This window comes from Scatophagus argus, chromosome 1, assembly GCF_020382885.2.
Source record: "Scatophagus argus isolate fScaArg1 chromosome 1, fScaArg1.pri, whole genome shotgun sequence".
In the NCBI taxonomy this organism is placed as follows: Eukaryota; Metazoa; Chordata; class Actinopteri; family Scatophagidae; genus Scatophagus; species Scatophagus argus.
Genome location: NC_058493.1, coordinates 14,791,523 through 14,811,291, shown reverse-complemented (window position 1 = coordinate 14,811,291; position 19,769 = coordinate 14,791,523). Strand labels below are relative to the sequence as shown.

Sequence of the window (19,769 nt, the reverse complement as noted above, 5' to 3'; positions counted from 1 at the left end):
AAGTTATAAGAAAATTATAGTAATGAAAATTATAATGAACTGCTGTAACATTCATGTATTCTTTTTTTATGTGATGTTGAGAATCACTATCATATCAGTTCGATTTCGGCCCGTAGGGAGAACCACCCCGCCCATAGTCGGTACATAGAGGAATGACAGGCAGATGTCAACAATACACATTGGGTTGGTCATAGAGCCGGCTACAGTTCAACTTGAAGATCTGGATGGAGAGATACCTGCAGAAAGATACAGAGAGAGAGAGAGAGAGAGAGAGGGAGGGAGGGAGAGACACAAGACTACGAGGAGCACTGGACACACAGTTAGTGACATAAAATAATGAACTGCATGTTAATCTGACGAGGGGAGAGGATAGAAGAGGAGAAGGAGGAGGGGAAACTGCTTGGTGGATCATGTTTGTGTCCCCCGGCAGCATAGGCCTATAGCAGCTTAGCTATGATAGAGATTTAAAGATTAACAGTTAGTCAGACCTATTCTACCTGTGGCTATATATCATGAGGTGGGTGAAACTATGCCTACCAGCCCTACACACTTTATTTGGTGCTAACTATATGCTTTACTAAACAGAAAGGTTTTAAGTTTAGTCTTAAAAGTGGAGGTGGTGTCTGCCTGTCGAACCCAGATTGGCAACTGGTTCCACAGCAGGGGTGCCTGATAGCTAAAGGCTCGTCCTCCCGTTCTACTTTTATAAATTCTGGGAACTGTAAGTAAACCTGCACTCTGTGATCTGAGTGATCTATTGGGAGTATATGGGACTATTAGATCCTGCAGGTATGATGGGGCTAGTCCATTTAGGGCCTTATATGTAAGTAGGAGAATTTTAAAGTCTATTCTGAATTTTACCGGAAGCCAGTGAAGAGAAGCTAAGATGGGGGAGATATGATCCCTTTTACTGATTCCTGTTAAAACTCTAGCTGCTGCATTTGGATCAGCTGCAGGTTATTAATAGAATAATTTGGACATCCTGACAATAGTGAGTTGCAGTAGTCCAGCCTAGAAGTAACAAAAGCATGAACAAGTTTTTCAGCATCACTCTGAGAGAGGACGCTCCTAATCTTAGCGATATTACGGAGGTGAAAGAAGGCGGTCTTAGAGGTCTGTTTAATGTGATGAATAAATGACACGTCTTGATCAAAGATAACGCCGAGGTTCCTTGCAGTCGTACTGGAGGCCAAAGTAATGCCGTCCAGAGAGAGAATATTATCAGCTATTCTATTTCTAAGGTGTTTGGGGCCTAGAATAATGATCTCAGTTTTGTCTGAGTTTAATAATAAAAAATTGGAGGTCATCCAGTCCTTTATGTCCTTAAGACATGCCTGGAGTCTGGCTAACGGCTCTGTTTCTTCAGGCTTTAAGGATAAGTACAGCTGAGTGTCATCAGCATAACAATGAAAGTTTATGTCATGTTTCTGAATAATATTTCCTAGAGGGAGCATGTATAAGGTGAACAGGATCGGCCCAAGCACTGAACCTTGTGGAACACCGAGGCTAACCCTTATATATGAAGAGGAAACATTATTAACTTGAGCAAAGTGAAATCTATCTGTTAAATATGATTTGAACCAGCATAGCGCAGTCCCTGTGATCCTAGTCTCATGTTCTAATCTGTGTAATAAAATGCTGTGATCTACAGTGTCGAAAGCAGCACTGAGATCTAGCAAAACAAGTATGGAGACAAGCCCCCGGTCTGATGCCATGAGGAGGTCATTTGTGACTTTAACCAGTGCTGTTTCTGTGCTGTGATGGGCTCTAAAACCAGACTGAAACATCTCAAAGAGACTGTACCTGTGTAGGTGATCAATCAACTGATTTGCAACCACTCTTTCGAGTATTTTAGATAGGAACGGGAGGTTGGATATCGGCCTATAGTTTGCTAAGATGTCTGGGTCAAGTGAAGGTTTTTTAAGTAAAGGTCTAATAACAGCGGTTTTAAACGCCTGTGGTACATAACCTGTTGTTAAGGATAAGTTTATCTGATCTAAGAGGGAAACGCTAATCAAGGGAAAGACGTCCTTGAGGAGCTTAGTTGGGATGGGGTCTAAGAGACATGTAGTTGGGTTAGATTTGTTAATGCTGGAGGTCAGCTCGGGGAGGTCTATGGGCAGGAACCTGTCCAGGGACCTGTCCAGGGATGGAGTAGGATTAAAAGAGATTACTGGAGATGACACTATATTGGCTATTCTGGGAAGATCTTTATTGATTTTTTCTCTAATGTTATTGATTTTATTGGTGAAGAAACTCATGAAGTCTTCACTGCTAAGAGCTGCAGGAATACAAGGTTCAACAGAGCTGTGACTCTTGGTCAGCCTGGCTACAGTGTTAAAGAGAAAACGTGGGTTGTTCTTGTTTTTCTCTATTAATGTTGAATAATAGGCAGTTCTGGCTTCACGAAGGGCCTTTTTGTATGTCAATAGACTATCTTTCCAGGCTCTCTGGGATTCAGCTGATTTGGTGGAGTACCACTTCCTCTCCATCCGTCTTGATGTTTGTTTAAGTTTTCGTAAATTTGAATTATACCAAGGAGCTAGCCTCCTATGATTTCTAACCTTCTTTCTCAGTGGGGCAACCATATCTAAAACTGTGTGCAACGTGGCTGCAGTGTTGTTGACAAAGGAATCAATTACTGCAGGAGTAACGTTTAAATCAGTACGGTCTGTTGTACTGGTACATGGAGCTGAGGGGAGCTGTGATGGGATTGCATCCCTAAATCTGTCTACACTATCTTCAGAGAGGCATCTGGTGTAATAGACCTTTTTGTTGTGTGCTGTAAAGTCTTCTAGAGTTAGTTCAAAAACTACAAGCGAATGGTCTGAAAGGAGAGGGTTTTGAGGGGCAACTGACAGGTTCTTAGTTTCTAGGCCATAGGTGAGAACCAGATCGAGTGTGTGATTGTGGCAGTGTGTTGGTTCATTCACTCTCTGAAGGAAACCTATTGAATCTAAGAGTGAACTAAAGGCTGTCTTAAGACTGTCAGAGTCAACATCCATATGAATGTTGAAGTCACCTGCTATAATGACTTTATCTGTGCTGAGCACTAAACTAAATAAGAAGTCAGAAAACTCAGACAGGAACTCTGAGTAAGCAGCAGCAGGTGGGCGATACACAACAACTAATAAAACTGGCTTTTCTGACTTCCAGTTTTGGTGAGACAGGCTGAGAGTGAGACTCTCAAATGAGCTATAGATGGATTTAGGTTTGGGGTTAATCTGAAGACTGGAGTGGTAGATTGCTGCCACTCCTCCTCCTCGGCCTGTGCCTCGAGGAACATGATAGTTAATATAACCAGATGGAGTTGATTCATTTAAACTAACATATTCTTCATCCCGTAACCAAGTCTCAGTGAGGCAGAATATATCAGACTGATGATCAATAATTAGATCACTGACTAGGAGGGATTTAGAGTGGAGGGATCGTATATTTAACAATCCACATCTGACTGTCCTATTTTTTGGCTCTAAATATTTGCTAGTTTGTATTTTTATGAGGTTATTATGATTAACACTTCTTAAATTTTGTGCTGGTTGGACTATGGGAGGACGAGGCACTGACACTATTTCTATGGGATTATTAATCTTAGTATTACTGTGTGAATTTATATTTTTATTTATTCTAATTTTAACGGAGGGCGGCAGTCCTACAGAAGCAGCAGAGAAGTGTGTAAGACAGCGACTCTGCTTCCTGGCCTCGACCCTGGGTTGTCAGGGTGTTGGTTGTCTAATAAACTTGGCCATATTGGTAGAAATAAGAGCCGCACCACCCCAAGTGGGATGAATACCGTCTCTGCTAATGAGGCCAGGTTTTCCCCAGAAAGTCTCCCAGTTATCTATAAAGGCCACGTTGTTTTCTGGACACCACCGTGACAGCCAGCGACGGAGCGATGACATGCGGCTAAACATATCATCACTGGTCAGATTCGGGAGGGGACCAGAGAATACTACGGAGTCCGACATGGTTTTTGCCAAATTACACACCGACTCAATATTGACTTTGGTGACCTCCGACTGGCGTAGTCGAGTGTCATTAGCGCCGACGTGAATTATAATCTTACCATATTTACTCTTATCTCTCGCCAGCAGCTTTAAATTGCCCTCTATGTCGCCCGCTCTGGCCCCCGGGATGCATTTGACTATGGTCGCTGGTGTCGGCTTCACATATCGCAAAACAGAATCGCCAATAACCAGGGTCGGTTTCTCAGCGGGTGTGTCGCTGAGTGGGGAAAAGCGGTTAGACACATGAAGCGGTTGGTGGTGAACCACGGGTCTTTGTTTTGGACTACGCTTCTTTCGAACCGCCACCCAACCTCCCTGACTTCCCGGCTGCTCGGGGGCTGCCGGGGGGCGGCTGACATCAGCTAAAGTAGCTAAAATAGGCCGGTCCGCACAGGCTAACTGCTGCTGGCTAGCTGTCGGGACTAATGGACTGTGATCTACAGTACGAAGCCGGGCCTCTAACTCACTTAGCCTCGCCTCCAAGGCTATGAATAAGCTACACTTTCTACACATCTCACTCTCACTAAAGGAGGCAGAGGAATAGCTAAACATTTCACACACCTTACAGAAGACGGGAGAGGGAGAGGCAGAGGGAGAGTGAGTGGAAGAAGCCATGTTAGCACTAAGCTAAGCCTAACGACAAACAGGACGGGGATCGGAAAAGGAAAGAATCTAGATGATCGTGCGGTTAATAAACTTTTCCTAAAGTGCTTGTGTACTTATTTGTAAGAACCAACCACAGTAAAAGCTAACACAAAATATGTCGACTCAAGTACACCAATACCACCGAACACCAAACGCTAGCAAGTGAATGAGTAGTGCGAGAACAGGAAGTGACGCAATACGCAATACGTTACCCAACGCATGTACTCCATTAGTTATGCGTAGTTGTGTGTTACTAAAGATATAATGTCTAAACATTTTTGTGTTTTATAACCACTAGACTGTTGCTAGACCGCATGTTTTGTTGCTACATTATTCCCCAGAACAATTTTTTAAAAGTGCATTTCACCCAATTCTATAATATTTATATATGAAAATTTGCATATTCAGGACTAATTCTGAAGACTACAATGACTGTTCAAATCTACATTTAAAGAAACAATCTGTGACTACTCCGAGATAAGGCCTCCTCCCTCGTTTTAATTTGTGCTGGTCAATTGCTTACTGTTTGTGATGATATTAGAATTATGCCTTTAATGATATTATTGAACAGGATAGCTTTCAAAAGTGGTTTAACCTACGTTACCTACTTACAAATTTGAGGTATTCCCACTGGATCATCCGTATCTCCAGAATATGTCTCTATCTGACCACAGCTCTCAGCATGCCTCTCCCTCTCCTTGTCCCTCTGTGTTGCCTGCACTGTGACTACTTATTCTACTAGAAAAGGCTGACTGACCTTGATGATCATTTTAATTTGGTACATTAAATATTCTGCTTGTCCCATTTGTTTTAGCTGCTTCAGTATTCAGGGCTGCCAACTTTTCAGTTAGGTTCGAGTGAGATTTGCTATCGGTGAGGTCGGTGCATTTTATGACTAGACCTTTATCCACCACATGGGTCAAAGTCGTCACTCCTCAACCGCCAGGAATTTGTCTGAAAACTGCTGATGTTAGAAACAGTTTTCAGTGAATTTCTGGAAGAATTCTGTTGCCAAAAGAATCATATTCTCTGTAAAATCTGGAGGGTTGGTAAAAAACTAAAAGAACACATTGTTGAAAGACTGTGGATTCTGTAGGATCATTTTATCCAGAAAACAAACAAACTAGAAAATCAGCCTAGAAATAGGAGAGAGGCAAAGATTTCCTAGCTGAGGTTTTTGTTTGGATTTGTCATATTCTTTATTGATTATGTCAAAGGTTCTTTCAAACATATTTACTGGCTAGAAAGTCAGTCAGTCTCTTGACACCTTCTGAAATGTCAGGCTATTAGCCCCGCTTTCCTTTAACGTTACTACTTCATCATTTTCTCCTCCACTCACTGAATAATTAAAAAAGAAACCCTGTCAGATTATAACCACAACACAGATCGACATTAGGTGGATTAGTCTGATCTGAGCTTTTTTAGTGAACAACATGCAAAATTGGACATGTGAGTTGTGTGTGCTGGGGCAAACAAGTGTAAGACTGAGGGGACACCCCCCCCACACACCAAATCTGAGAAAACACCATAGTTTCCAATAGTGTTCAAACAAAGTGAAATCCACAGGTGAGTCATGATAATGGTGCATTTAATTTGCTCGTCTGTCGCTGTAACTTCTCAGAGAAAGTCGAAGTATAGAAAGATGTCCATGAACATGACAAAATTTATCATGGATAAAACTCGTCTATGAAAATTTCTGCCTGAGTCACATCTCATCAGCAGTGGTGGCAGATTATCGGTGACGACAACAACTCCCATGATACTACCCTACTTTGTTTTCATTGAAAGATCTCATGAGGCAGAAACTACAGTGTGCATATAAATAGCCACAGTATGAGCCATATGAAGCAATCTAATCTTCCAACAAGTTCTACCCCTGGCTTATCTCACATCAGTTGATGGTGGACAAACAGCCGAGGGGTTTGGCTGCTGTCTTTTGCACTCTTGTGATAAGAGATACTGTAACTCAGCGACAGTTCTGTTGAAAGTTTCTTGGATCTGACTGACTACCAACCAATATACATTGATATGAAGTAACACTGTGGATTGTTTGCGCTGGATTCTGCTGCAGACATTAGGAGGTATACTTTGCAGATGGCTTGTATAAAAGAACTATATCCAAGAAATGTTGTTTACTTGATAGGCAGTGACATGCAGCAGTGATAGATTTATTGTTGTTACAACTGCTAACAATTCTGACTGTTTGGTTATTGTGTATTTTAAAAGGTGCAATATGTAAGAATTGGCCGCCTGTCGAATTCATGCTCCAAAGAGGGGGCAGCATATCACCAGAGTAACGGATACAGCCAACTGAAATTAGCCATTAGCTCAGCCAGCCATGCGGTAAGTGGTCCTTAGCAAAATCCGTCTGGAGCTTTGGACTGCAGAGAGTAGGAGATTTTAAGACCCAGGGTAGGAAAACTCAACAAGGCAAAGAGCAGTGCTGAAATGGGTCTCCAAAACTGAGCGAGGTCAGTTTGACAGGGAATACTGTACTGTGGTGGTTTACAGCTACAGCTGCTCTGATCAGGACTCTGACTGTGCGGACGACAAAGATATTGTTGGTTCAGGAAGGGGACAGGAGAGGCATGAAGCACGAGAGGAGAGAGAGAAGGAGGTGAGGCACCAGTCAGTGACTGAGCTATACTATCAGGCTACCACTTCCAGAGGTACAAAGTGGTATTACAAGACATGACAGGCCCAGGCTAGCCGGTTAGCACGCTATATTCAGGAGATAGGTCTGCACCACAATACAGAGATCTTTGACATAACATCAAAACTGTTATTTCTTCATTTTCTATTGATACTTTTAGTCAACTTTGAATGTTTTAAACTACAATTTAATAACAATAGTGTTTACACATTTGCTTTCAGTAAGATGTACAAAATAACAGATATTATCCTGTCAGTCTGGCAAGCACTTCCCCAGATACACTGTCAATCAAAGTTAACCATTGGCAGAACCATTTCTGGATTTCATGGTCCATCAACACAGACCGGACATGCACACATTTCAAGACAAAATGTTCCTTTAATTTGTCTTACTTTAAGGCCACAAAACTCAATTTTGCAGGTGTGAAATTTCCATGTGGAAGTATAGTTTATTCATTATGGCTAAGGTGCTGAGGTGTTTAGAATAAGGCGTCTGTGAGCACTGATACCCATGTTGTGGCTGTACTCATTTTAAAAGAGCATAGGTGGTACTGATAGTAGAGAAGAGTCTGTAGCTCAATTCTAAATCAACCTCCATCGCTGAAAAATGGCTTGATATGTGCAATTCAGAGAATAAAACATATGCTTTAAGGGGACATTTATTTCATCCTACGCTTTGTCATAGGTGTACAAAAGCCTTTAAGTCGGATACAACTTGGGGTTGATTTTGAATTGAGTACAGAATAATAACGACTGCCATTGGGCAGGACTTTGGCATGACCACAAGCCCATATTTCAGCTACTGCCTTCAGGGTCATCAGGGTTGGATGGCAGAGCACAGACACCTTGATTTATCCAGCGATGGTCTGCTCCTCTCCTCTGGCTTTCCTGCTGCTCTGTGTACTGGCTCAGTAGGGCGCCCACCTGCTCCTGGTCATTAAATGGACTGGGACGGAAACTGGACTGTAACCAAGCTCGGTACTGTGGACAAGATGAAAAGGCAAACACAGCTCTTTGAAATGTTGTACCCTATACAGACATGTCCAAAACGTGCAGCTATGCGGGCAATATTGTTGTTGACTGTTGTTTGTTTCATTTAAGGCGGCACGGTGAAATAATAATCCATGTATTTAATTTTTTCTCAGGGAGATGTGAGATGAGGGACTGGGACTTTACAGATGGGAGGAGGAGAAGGCGGGACAGACGGTATGTGATTTCTCAGGAACAGCTGACAGACTACAGGAATGCAGACATTGCTGTTCATCTACCTGAGAGTTGAGATTTCCTGTTAACTCCTCTCACACCTTTATTTTTCAAGTTCCTGTATTTCCCTCATTTTAATTCAATAATATAACGTGCATGTAACTGTTGTTAATTGTAAATATATTTATTATCACTAGAACGCAGATTGAGTTTGCATTAGGTGCTGCAGCCCCTTCCTGTCCAGGAAAGATTTTCAGTGTTAGTTCAACCACAGCAACTGGTCAAAAAAAAAAGAACAAGGAATTGCAATTTCTCATGATGACCAGGAATTATGTTTTTTTTTTTGTGCAACATCTTATTCTTTACGAAATACAATGAAGTGAAACTCACTCATCATTATTCATTCATTCATCTTCATAAACATAAAAGCCAAAACAGTACAGCACTGGCTCATAATATCAACATCGGAATGAAAATGAAGAGCGCAGTAAAAGATAAGATCAATAGAAAGACTGATACGAGATTGGTTGGCCAAGATTCTGATAACTGACTCTGTGCCATCTTGAAAACGAAAATGAAACTTGTATCAAAGTAAAAAGGCAGACGCCGTTAGAGTCAAGTCAAGCTGCTCTGTTGGAGCTTGTTATAATCTTGAAGTAAAAAGGTGGACTCAATGCAGATAGTAAACTGCGGGAAAGCTCGGGTTCACAGCCTCTTTGCTTCAGAATGAAGACAGCCAGCAAGGAACAACACTTTTTGAAACTATAAAACAGACTGAAAACAAGCAAACATTTTATTAAGTACAATGGAATATATTTAATACAAGTGACAATAATAAGATGGCCATTATCAGTCTTCTATTTCCCTATAAATGAGATTATCTGGCCTACTTTTTTTAATTTTAGCAATTTTGGGAGCCTGTTTCCATACCCTGCTCTGGACTATTACAGGACGTCTGTGGACAACACAGTAGAAGTTTGTGTGGAAGGATGTGCACTGCTGTGTTGCTGTAAAGAATGTTGTTACAGCTGCACGAGTGACAAAACTGCAGTGCAGTCGAAAAGATTCCTCATTGTTTATCTGAGGCAGGTGTGGGAACAGTACAAATACCGAAAATTCTATTTCCCCTTAAATCCTCGAAATCAGTGCAAGATCTACAAACAATTTTTTTCAGTCATGTTATGTTGCAAGATGCTGACAGTAATGCTTAACACGTGATGAGCAGTACCAAGCTAATGCAATCCCAGCAAACCCCCTGCAGTTCCCCTTCTCTACTCAATGGCTGGGTCAGTGCCGTTGTAATGAAATCACACACTGGGTGCTTTCAAACAACTAAATGCTGTGCAAAAAGTTAAAGGCTGTGAACAGTCCCCTTAAGAATTTTTATATATAAACGCATCCTGCCAATTGTAAAATGCTGTGGAGACGACAGCTCAAAATAAAATGCAAACAGAAGCTTCCTCATTCCCACAAATGTCTAAATGAATGATTAATGCTTTCTAAAGGTTTGCCCCAGTGTTTTTATTATGTGTATTATGTGTTTTTAGGATGTGCATCTGTCATTTATTCAGGTACACTGTCAACATCTTCAACATTTCTGTGTCGGACAAAAAGATCTAAATCACATTGGACCAAAAAGTTGAAATGAATATTTCCCGTAAGTGGTGATTTTCATCAAAGTGAAAGTAGACAAAACTATGAGCATTATAGGGCAGGTCTCCGAGAGTGTTTCATAGTGTATTATGTACCCTAAAAAGGTTCCTCAACCATCAAATAACAGAAACCCATTTCACAGATCCTCACAGAGTTCATATATTTAACATATAATCATATTAGAGTCACACTTTGCATTTACACAGGACAATTTGCCTAAATGTACACACTAATGTGATGTTACTATAAGAATCTTCAAAATGAAAAATGACATTTTCATATAACATGAAATGAATAATATGAACCTTAAACAAAGTTAAGACTCACAAATCGGTGCTATTGTGTTATTTTCCAGGATGAATAACTGATTAATTATTATTCTTTTGTACAGATGTCAAATATTTTAAGTATTCTTGAGCCGTTTTAAACACTGTGATGTGTGTATTTGTTTCTCTGGTGCATTGTGCTGTTCAGTCTCTGGTTAGCTGAGAATCCCAGCAGTAGAATTAATCTTCTTCGTCATGGTTTTTTTTAAAGTGACGGTCAGATAATCACATTCCATGACAACATGAGAGACCGTGAGAGACGTGGTCAACAGGCTAACCACCGACTACATGTGCAGTGTGATAGTTACATGTGTCATATCCTTTGAGTTCCTGTGGAAGTGGGCTTGAATCCTCAACGACAGCACATAACAAACAAAATATATCATAGAGCTGCTGGTAGAAGAAAGGTAGTGAGGGAAATAAAATAAAATATGGCATTTTAAAGCCCTTAAAATTTCTTTTGACATTAGATGAATTTTAACAGGGGACAGGAAGCTGTCTGTAGGTCTTGTGTGTGTGTGTGTGTATGTATTATGAATGTGTGCTCCCGCAAGTGTTTACCTCTGAGACTTGTGTCATCTGATACTCCTGTAGCTGCTGCTGGAAGCCATAGTTTGGGCCGACAAAGGAGCGAACGGCCTTGACCGCAGACAGACACTCCTCCCAGTTGTAGTGGGTGACAGTCATCAGGTAAGCCACCACCATGGTAGTGCTGCGGGACACACCTGCAAGGCTGCAGCAAGGGAAAGCACATGGCTTGGTCACTGTCATAAAGCAAGTGGATGCTTAAGACCTTATTTCTTACTGGTAACAGGGAATCAACAGAAAAGGCGCTGAGCAATTCCCAAACCGTACATTCAGGATAAATGTTCTGTTTCAAACTGATGGCTGATTCTTTCTTCTCAGGCTTGTTTTTTGGTTCTGCCCTTTGAGGCATGCTTAGATGAAAGCCTACATCCACAGTTAAAACATGACTTTTTGATATAAAAAACCTACCAATGGACGAGACAAGATCCACCATTCAGGCGACATTCATGGATGAAGCTGATGCACTCTTTAAAATGTTGTAATCTGGAAAGAAAAAAAACAACACAACAACTTATTATGTTACAACTTATACAGTCTCACAACACTGATATAGCACACAGTTTTTCCCTGTGGTCTGAACCAAACACGGAAACAAATGTTTTCAATCAAAAATAAAAGTACTACTCAAAACAGTACTCATCAAATTGGGAAACTAGTTTGCTTTAGACAAGGCAGAAAAGTATAAGGTTTAAAGCTAAAAATAGGTTACACATTATAGGATATGAGAAAGTACACCTTGAACTGAAACTCCTGCATTGAGGCCCTAACTTTGTGTTTCAAATAGGTCGCTGAAACTATGAAAACCCTGATACTGTTTTGATTTTGACTGTAGAAACTGCAGATAAACCTCACAGATATTAAGAAGACAGTAAGGTGGATAGTGATGATTTTTTTAGTCAGTTCTAATTTGAAGACTTGTTGGATAGTACTGATTTTATATCAACTACTCCAACGTATCATGTGACAAGAAGCTCAGGTCTGCTCAAACTGAGAATCTGTGGTAGACCAGAGCACAGACAGCAGGGACAGACAAAGGAAGTAACTATCCTTGTTTTTTTGTCTGTCTGCAAAATTACATCAGTTTCCATTCATCCAAGTTAATCATTTTATCTTTACAAAAATATAGCAAATCACCTATTTTCATGTTTCTGCCCTCCAACCTAAAAAGAAATCTATGAAATACTAAGAATATGACAAAAATTCTATTCTATCCCAAAAAAAACAAGAAAAGAAACAGAAAACAGCTGCTAATTATATAAGGTCACAGAAATTCTCAGAATGTGAGTTCGCAGTTCTCAAATCGCTAAGCGGCACAATGTAGTGTAACTGCTCCTCAAATATCCTACTTGTTCACTGTCAGGAAACACTGATGGTATTTTGCATAATCAAGAAGTGCATGGCTGATAGCACCGTCTCCTGAGGAGCAGATGCTGGTTACTCAATAGCAGACAGAGTAACAGACTGAAGCTAAAATAGATTGACTGCCACTTGTCTTTTTTTCCTCCTTCCTGAGATCCAAACTCCTCTTCAAAAGATGTCCCCTCAGCACTTCCTCTGACAGAGGTTTCCGGCCTTCTTGTTTAATATGCAGAAAATTACTTTGTGACAAAGATTTGAGGTTTTAACCAGCTGAATCCAGAGAATAATACTGAAACAAAAAATATGCGGTTAAACTATGGTATAGTCTATAGTTCTATGTATGGCGAAATGTAAAACAACTACATTGCTTTGAAACCAAAAAGCATACCACTGCTATAACCAGCGTGCATCATGGTGGACATGCAGACTCTTCGCATCTCATTTTGGAAATGCTTGATGCAAATGAGTTTACACCTTCATGGTCAGTGCACACTGTGCATTAAAACTACAGCAGGTTTGTCATGAGATTGTTCTCAAAAAAAGGGGAATACCTGGCCCTCCACCAACATGCACATATTACAACTACATATATCAACATTTTAGGCAATTTCTATGAAACATTCTGTGTAAAATCGGAGGGTGCTCTAATCACATCACTAGCAAGAATCTGGCAATACAATAAGAATCACAATACAGCGGGTACAATTAAATTCATTATGATACTGTAAACAAGGCAATATATTGTTTCATGCAACAGCTGATGTTGTTTGGACATGGGACTCACTGTTATCTAGCACAAAATGTACCACTGCCTCGAACCTTTGTATGCTGACAAAACAATGATGTGAGAAATGATACAGTATCAGGTAACTTAATACAGTGACACTAAATTGTTTTGATATCACCCCTAGTGACAGTTCTATGTTGGCCTTGATGTCCCAGCTAGTTGTTACTGACATTTAAACTGCTACATGCCTGACAATCCTAGGACTGGACATTCCTGAGGCCCCGACTGAGACTTGAAACTTTTATCTTATATTCAGAAGTTTTTGGAGAGTTTTTGCTTGTGATTATAAGGGTCTGAGGTTGACCCTCATTTTTATTTCTAACTTAATCAGAACTTCTTTTTCTATGTTTTCTGCTACGTGGAGAGTGATGCAGTCTGTTGAGACAGTGACTGTGATTTAGGCCTGTACAAAGTCTAAGGTTTTTCAAACAGCTTTAAAACACTACAGTTGCTCAAAAAAAAAGAGACAAACAAAAGAAGAAGTAAAAGAAGAGGACTGGGTCTTCGTGAGAAAGGGGGTCCCTGCTGTAGACCTTAGATGTGGGAGGGGCCATCAGACCTGGCCACAAGGGCTCTCTCGCTCGTGGTAAGAATGGTGGGGAGTCAGTTGGCCTCACCACTACCATCAGTCAGACCAGTGATTGTGACAGAAGGGGGTTAATTAAAGCCCTGGGTGGTCGAGGCCAACAGATGTCACACTAACGTTTCCTTCCTCTGCTGCCTGAGGGAAGGCCACTTGATTGCGACAGTGGAGGTCAGATACCTCCAACCCAACCCAATCAGCTACATCCAACCAAACACTAACCCTCGATTCTGTTTAACCTGCACTGGGTTACAGTCTAACAGCAGCCCTATGCATTACTATTTTTCTAATCATGGTGGCTTGATCTTTGAATTGGGTTATTTTAAGAGTTTTGAATTGATAAGCACTACTATATCTTCTTCAACCGCTTGGTTGCCAAGGACCAGTGTTCAGCCTACAGTCAACCAGGCAATGTGTCACATCCCTGTCTACTGTGTTGTCAGCAAAACAATTACTCATTACACCTCAAAATTCTCTCTCGTCTTCCAGTCTTCTCTCTCCTTTGCAACTGCAGACTCCACTGCTGACCTGTTTGTAGAGAGCAACATGCCTCCTGTTAGCAAGGAGCTTCACGGGGTGGAATAATGTATTGGAGATATATGTAAACCTTCTCCTTGTATGCGAGATCCTTGTCCAGCCAGTAGAAGGCACCACAACAACACAATCCCTCACTAGCTCCAGTACTGAATTCAAAGTGTGACATCTACATGGGTTGCAAGACGTGACACTGCTCTTTTGCTTCAGCACTCAATTTGCGAGTCAGGATTGGTACTTCTGCTTTATGGCCTCAGTCCGTGTTGAGAGTTTGATCCAAAACTACTGCAGCTAGGTTGATTGAGGTCAAAGACCCTACTTAGAAATAAATTATAAATGTCACGACTAACGGGCTGCGCTAGCGAACGCTGCAAGGGCGGAGGGACAGCTTATGCCTCTTTCAACACTGAGTCACTGACACATTGAACACACTTACTTCTTGCTCTCTCTCCCTCTCACACACAAAAAACCACAAAAGAAAAACTCTTTGTTGGTGCTCAGTCTATAGGAAAATTAAAGAATTAATTTAATACTACAGGTAGAGCCTTCACTCCAAATAACTACAAGTCATAAGACAAACATAAATGATAAGCTGTATGAAATTATAAAATAAAAGAAAAAAAAGAATTACTGGTTATTTTGGGCACTACTGCAGCCTGTTACTTAAATTTAGGCACTCACAGAATCAGTTATAAAAGCCATTTGTGATAGCAATTGTCTTCAAACTATCAATACGAATCAGGTAGTTAAATAAATCTGTTTTCTGAGCTGTCAGAAATCTTCATATAATTTTGTAACCGTTTGCACTGGGCCGTCACACCCTGAGAAGACAATATGGAGGGTAAAAGTGTTGAAATAATGCTGCGTGACTCATTAGGGCTTGAGAAATTCACAAAGACAATGACAACAAAATCTGATGTACAAGTACCATTAGTACATCAGTTGTTTCAGTGTGTGTGCGTATGTTCACTCACAGGTTCTGGCTGGAAGCATCAGCCGCATGAATACAAAGGTACGTCATGTCCTGTAAAACATACAGAAGAACTGTATAACAACTGACATGGAACACCTTCAACTCTATTTAGACGAAAGGCTAAATTTATGGCACACTACAGAACTCAGAGAATACCTTGTTTAATAATTACTACATTTTAATGCCCAAAAATCTCACACTTGTATTACAGCTTGGTAATTACATTAACTTTGAAACTTCACATCAAGCCTGATCTTATTAGCTGGAGAGTACTGCTCAACCAGAGGTATTCAGCATTGGCCACTGTTATTATCTTGACATAATTATTATGAGCCCATCCCCTGTGCCTGCTCTTTAAATGCACCACAAATGCCAAATTTTACTTTTGACTAAACTGAAAAGCAGCTTATTGCCAATCAGTCATTATTATCAGTCACAAATCTGTTGACAGTGACAAAAATGGATGTGTAGTGTGTGAGCGTGTGAAAATTAACAGTTGTGTGAGTCTCACCATCAATACTCGAGTCCTGTTCAGTAACGGTGACTCATAACAACCAAAACTTCTCATCAAATTGGTTTAAATAACTGTTCAGTGAACTACCTTTATTGTAGTCTGGGAGCATTTTCTGCTTAAGTATCTAGTTTATATTACAAATTTAGGAGTCGGTTCACACTGTTAAAGGCCTATTAAAAATATTAATTCTGTACAAAAGTGAAAATATTAAACAATAATATAATTAACAATAGGATAGGTAGGCTTAAAAAATTCAGTTGTTTTATTTGAAATCCTCCCACACTGTCTGCTCGGAAAACGTCTGGCTCTTGGACAAATGTCATTGAGGACTCTTGTCTGGTAAATTGTCCCAGTGAGGCACAAAAGTCTCTTGCTTCAACCATAACTCATCACCACCCCCAGCTGGCTAATAGGACACATCACAAGATTATAGACACAATCATACAGAAAATTTCCGATTAAAATTTTCGCAAGAATCGTTTGAAACAGCCAACATGGATTTTCCACCAACCTCAAAAACGGGCTTAGCGTTGTTGTACACTGACAGGATGTGGGTGATGCCATTCTTGGACAGACTGTCTTTGTTTTCTGCATCTGGGACAAAGGGAGAGAGATAAATATAACTCACCACAGCCTTTTCACTGAATTTTACACTCCAACCTGTCACACTACAAGCTGCTGCAGAGGCAGCTCTGTCAGCTGTTTACTGTCCTGCAACATCACTTGGTACAGTTAGGCCTGTGGTTACTTGCTCTTGTCACTTGTACTAATTTTAGCCATTATGCTTGTGCCATCATGTGGAGCCATCAGCAGCTAAAGTTAGTCTGCTGCAAGTGCCATTTTATGTGGGAGGGGGTTGCTCTAGGCCAGGGAGTGACATGCTAACTACTGTCGACTCTTATTTTACATGAAGAACCTTCTAGATTCTTAATAGTCTTTTGCCAACAAGGAATTTTTATCTATATAAAATCTATGTTTGAGAGAAGAACAACTCTCAGCTAGAAAATGTGATATCTAACAATGAAATCTTATGTTAAAGCATAGCACTTCAATTAAAAAGCATTCACAAACAACAAAGTTCTTTTTCCATATTGTTTGGATCTTGTGTTGCATTAAAATGCCAACATAATAAAGCAACATGTTTAAAAATACTAATAGTAAGGTGCTATCAACCCTCAATCACTACCGCCACTCATTCCTACATGAGTTTTTGGTCTATAATGGTGGCCTTCTGAAAGCCTGGACTCACCCATCTATAGCACATCTATCAATTTACAAACATCACAGTTACATCATGTTTGTCTTACCTCTTATGTTTCCAAGATAAAGTCCATCGACAACCTGTGAAGCAGCGGTCAGAGACATGTTGTATTCAGGTTAGATATTCATTACAGAGCAGCTTCAAAAACTTCACCTGAAAAGAACAAATGTCCTGGGTTTAGCCAGATTGGATTTAAAGCTTAGGGCTTAAGAACCAAGTACCAGCAAAGGAGACATTCCCTACAGCCATACAAGGCCTGAAGCAACGATGCATGATTATCAGGGCCAAGTGATGGGTGGCAAGCAGCCACTGAGTGTTATCATACAACTTCAGTACTAGTACAATGAAGAAGCAACTGTCTGAAGAAAATTACTGTGATCGATTCACACTAACAAAAATTAACATCACCTGCAAATTGGAAGAATGGGAATACAAATGACTGTTAGCTGAAACTTTTTGGTCTGGTTTGGTCCATAGTGACTTGATTTCAAAGTGGTATTTTGCTGAACATGTGTGGTAAAATGTATTTCGCTTTCCACTGACTAACTAAAATACTGGGTGTCAGTAATTTTACATGTAAGCACTGACCTTTTCACCAACATTTGAAAAAGAAACAGGAATTTCACCGTATCATAACTGGACAGGCAGTTACACATGTCGGGCAAACTTCACATAAGGCCATCATCAAAATATCAAAGGTCAGGGTTGGCCCAGGCAGTGATTCAGTGCTTTGTTATTGGCCATTTATAATCAAAGCAGGGAGCAGGACGTTTCAGGAGAGTAAAACCAAGCTACCTGGTTCAGGGTCCCAACCTGCTGTGTGGAGAAGAACAATTTGCATCTAACATTACACAACTGGAAAAATTCATAGAAAATCTGGAAAAAGAAGAACATGTCACAGCTATGCCTGCCGGTGGCTACATTATGCCAGCAACAAATGTTTTTAAATACCATCAGATCCTAACCTGAGGCAGCTTAGTATCTGTTTCATTTAAGCATTCAAGGGCCGACCTATATGCTGCAAGCTTCTGGACTCGGTATTCAAAGTGCAGTCTCTATTTACATTGCCTATCACATCAGTGGGGGACAGAGCAAAAACATGTGACATGACTGACTGACGTTAGGCAGGAGCAGCGTTCACCAGCAACCCCAGCAGAGCTTTACCCCAAAACAACAACACTACACCTGAACACAGAACAAAATCAAAACGCTACCTTATTCATCCCATTGCCCATGTTGACTCTGAACCAGTCTGCGATGAGCTACAGGACATCAATTGGTAGAAAAGCTACGATGTGTTAACATGGACTTTAGGATCCAAAACGCAAAGCTGGACCGACTGACTTTCCACTCATAAATTAGCTTTCGTCTGGGTCGCTATATTTGTCTCCTATTCAGCCACATTATTGAGTTCAACCGCAATGCCTGAAACCGTTATGTTGTTAACTGAGCCTTAACCTCCCCTCAGTTACACACATCCGTCATGCTGTATCGTCTTCCGCGTTGTTGTTTTGACGTGAAACGACGATGGGTTCTGCGAGTTCATCCGGTACGTGACGTCATAGCACGTTGACGTCGGCTCGGCTGGACCAACAGACATGACTGCATGTACTCTGAGCCTTCACCTTCAGAGAGACGGCGGAAATGGCATTCAGTTGGACCACAGTCGGGCTGTCAGACGTGCATATTATGCGGCAACCGTGAATACGTTACGTTAGCTTCTTGTTTCGAGTGCATGTAGGCCTAATATTAATATTACAGTTATGACTAAACACTTAAGTTCAAGAACTCATCAGTAGATGCAAGTATTACACCAAGTAGTAGTACTTACACAAAGTCAAAGTCAAAGTGTACTTTATTGTCAAAAATCTATGTAACAGGGGTTAGCACAGAAAATTGAAATTCCGTTTGACCAGTCTCCAATGTGCAGTTAAAAACTAAAAACTAGAACTAAAACTAAACATGTAGGTAAAACAGTGACAATAATTACACACACACGCACACGCACACACACACCCATACCCATACACCCAAACAAACACACACAGTGTGCAGTAAAAGGACAACATACTGATACAACCATGTACAATAAATACACACACACACACACACACACAGTCACAGCAGCAGAAGTACAGTCAATGGACATACCGGTATGTGCAGTAGTGTAGATGCAAGTATGTAAGGTGCAAAGAGTAAAGTGCGAGTGACTTGTCATGGAGTGTTCATCAGTGTGTTGATGAGTCTGATGGCTTGTGGAAAGAAGCTGTTTCTCAGTCTGCTTGTGCGGCACCGCATGTTGCGGTAGCGCCTCCCTGATGGTAGTAGGGAGAACAGTTTATGTGCTGGGTGAGTGGGGTCTTTGATGATGGTCATTGCTCTTCTGGAACAGTGTGAGGTGTAGAGGTCCTGAATGGCTGGTAGTGGTGATCTGATGATCTTTTCTGCAGTCTTCACCACCCTCTGTAGTGCCTTCTTGTCTGCAGCTAGACAGCTGCCGTGCCAGACAGAGAGGCTGCTGGTCAGGATGCTCTCAATGGCACCCCTGTAGAAGATGGTGAGTGCAGATGTGGGGAGGTCAGCTCTTCTCATCCTCCTCAGGAAATGGAGTCGGGCCTGTGCTTTTTTGACCAGGGAGGTGGTGTTTGTGGTCCATGTGAGGTCTTCTGTGATGTGCACTCCAA

General features: G+C 41.0%; 2 protein-coding genes across 2 annotated transcripts in view; one reads left to right on the top strand and one right to left on the bottom strand.

Moving 5' to 3' along the window:
• LOC124064477 overlaps positions 1 to 19,769 on the top strand; it is a 956,368-nt gene that overhangs the window by 311,258 nt on the left and 625,341 nt on the right. The gene's annotated exons all lie outside the window — the stretch shown is intronic.
• Positions 7,664 to 18,714, bottom strand: dusp22a (dual specificity phosphatase 22a). The gene is made up of 7 exons (XM_046385418.1): positions 18,300 to 18,714; positions 17,132 to 17,165; positions 16,336 to 16,418; positions 15,312 to 15,361; positions 11,483 to 11,557; positions 11,048 to 11,219; positions 7,664 to 8,285 (listed from the first exon to the last, which is right to left on the bottom strand). Exons 1-7 carry the CDS (start codon positions 18,318 to 18,320, stop codon positions 8,100 to 8,102), a joined length of 621 nt encoding a protein of 206 aa, XP_046241374.1. The 5' UTR covers positions 18,321 to 18,714; the 3' UTR covers positions 7,664 to 8,099.

What these genes read in the sequence shown, in the direction of transcription:
- dusp22a (XM_046385418.1), bottom strand. Translation starts at nt 18,320, where the DNA reads ATGGGCAATGGGATGAATAAG. An exon ending in TGGGCAATGGGATGAATAAG is followed by an intron (nt 17,166 to 18,299) that starts GTAGCGTTTTGA and finishes GCTGCTTCACAG; the next exon opens with GTTGTCGATGGACTTTATCT. An exon ending in TTATCTTGGAAACATAAGAG is followed by an intron (nt 16,419 to 17,131) that starts GTAAGACAAACA and finishes CCTTTGTCCCAG; the next exon opens with ATGCAGAAAACAAAGACAGT.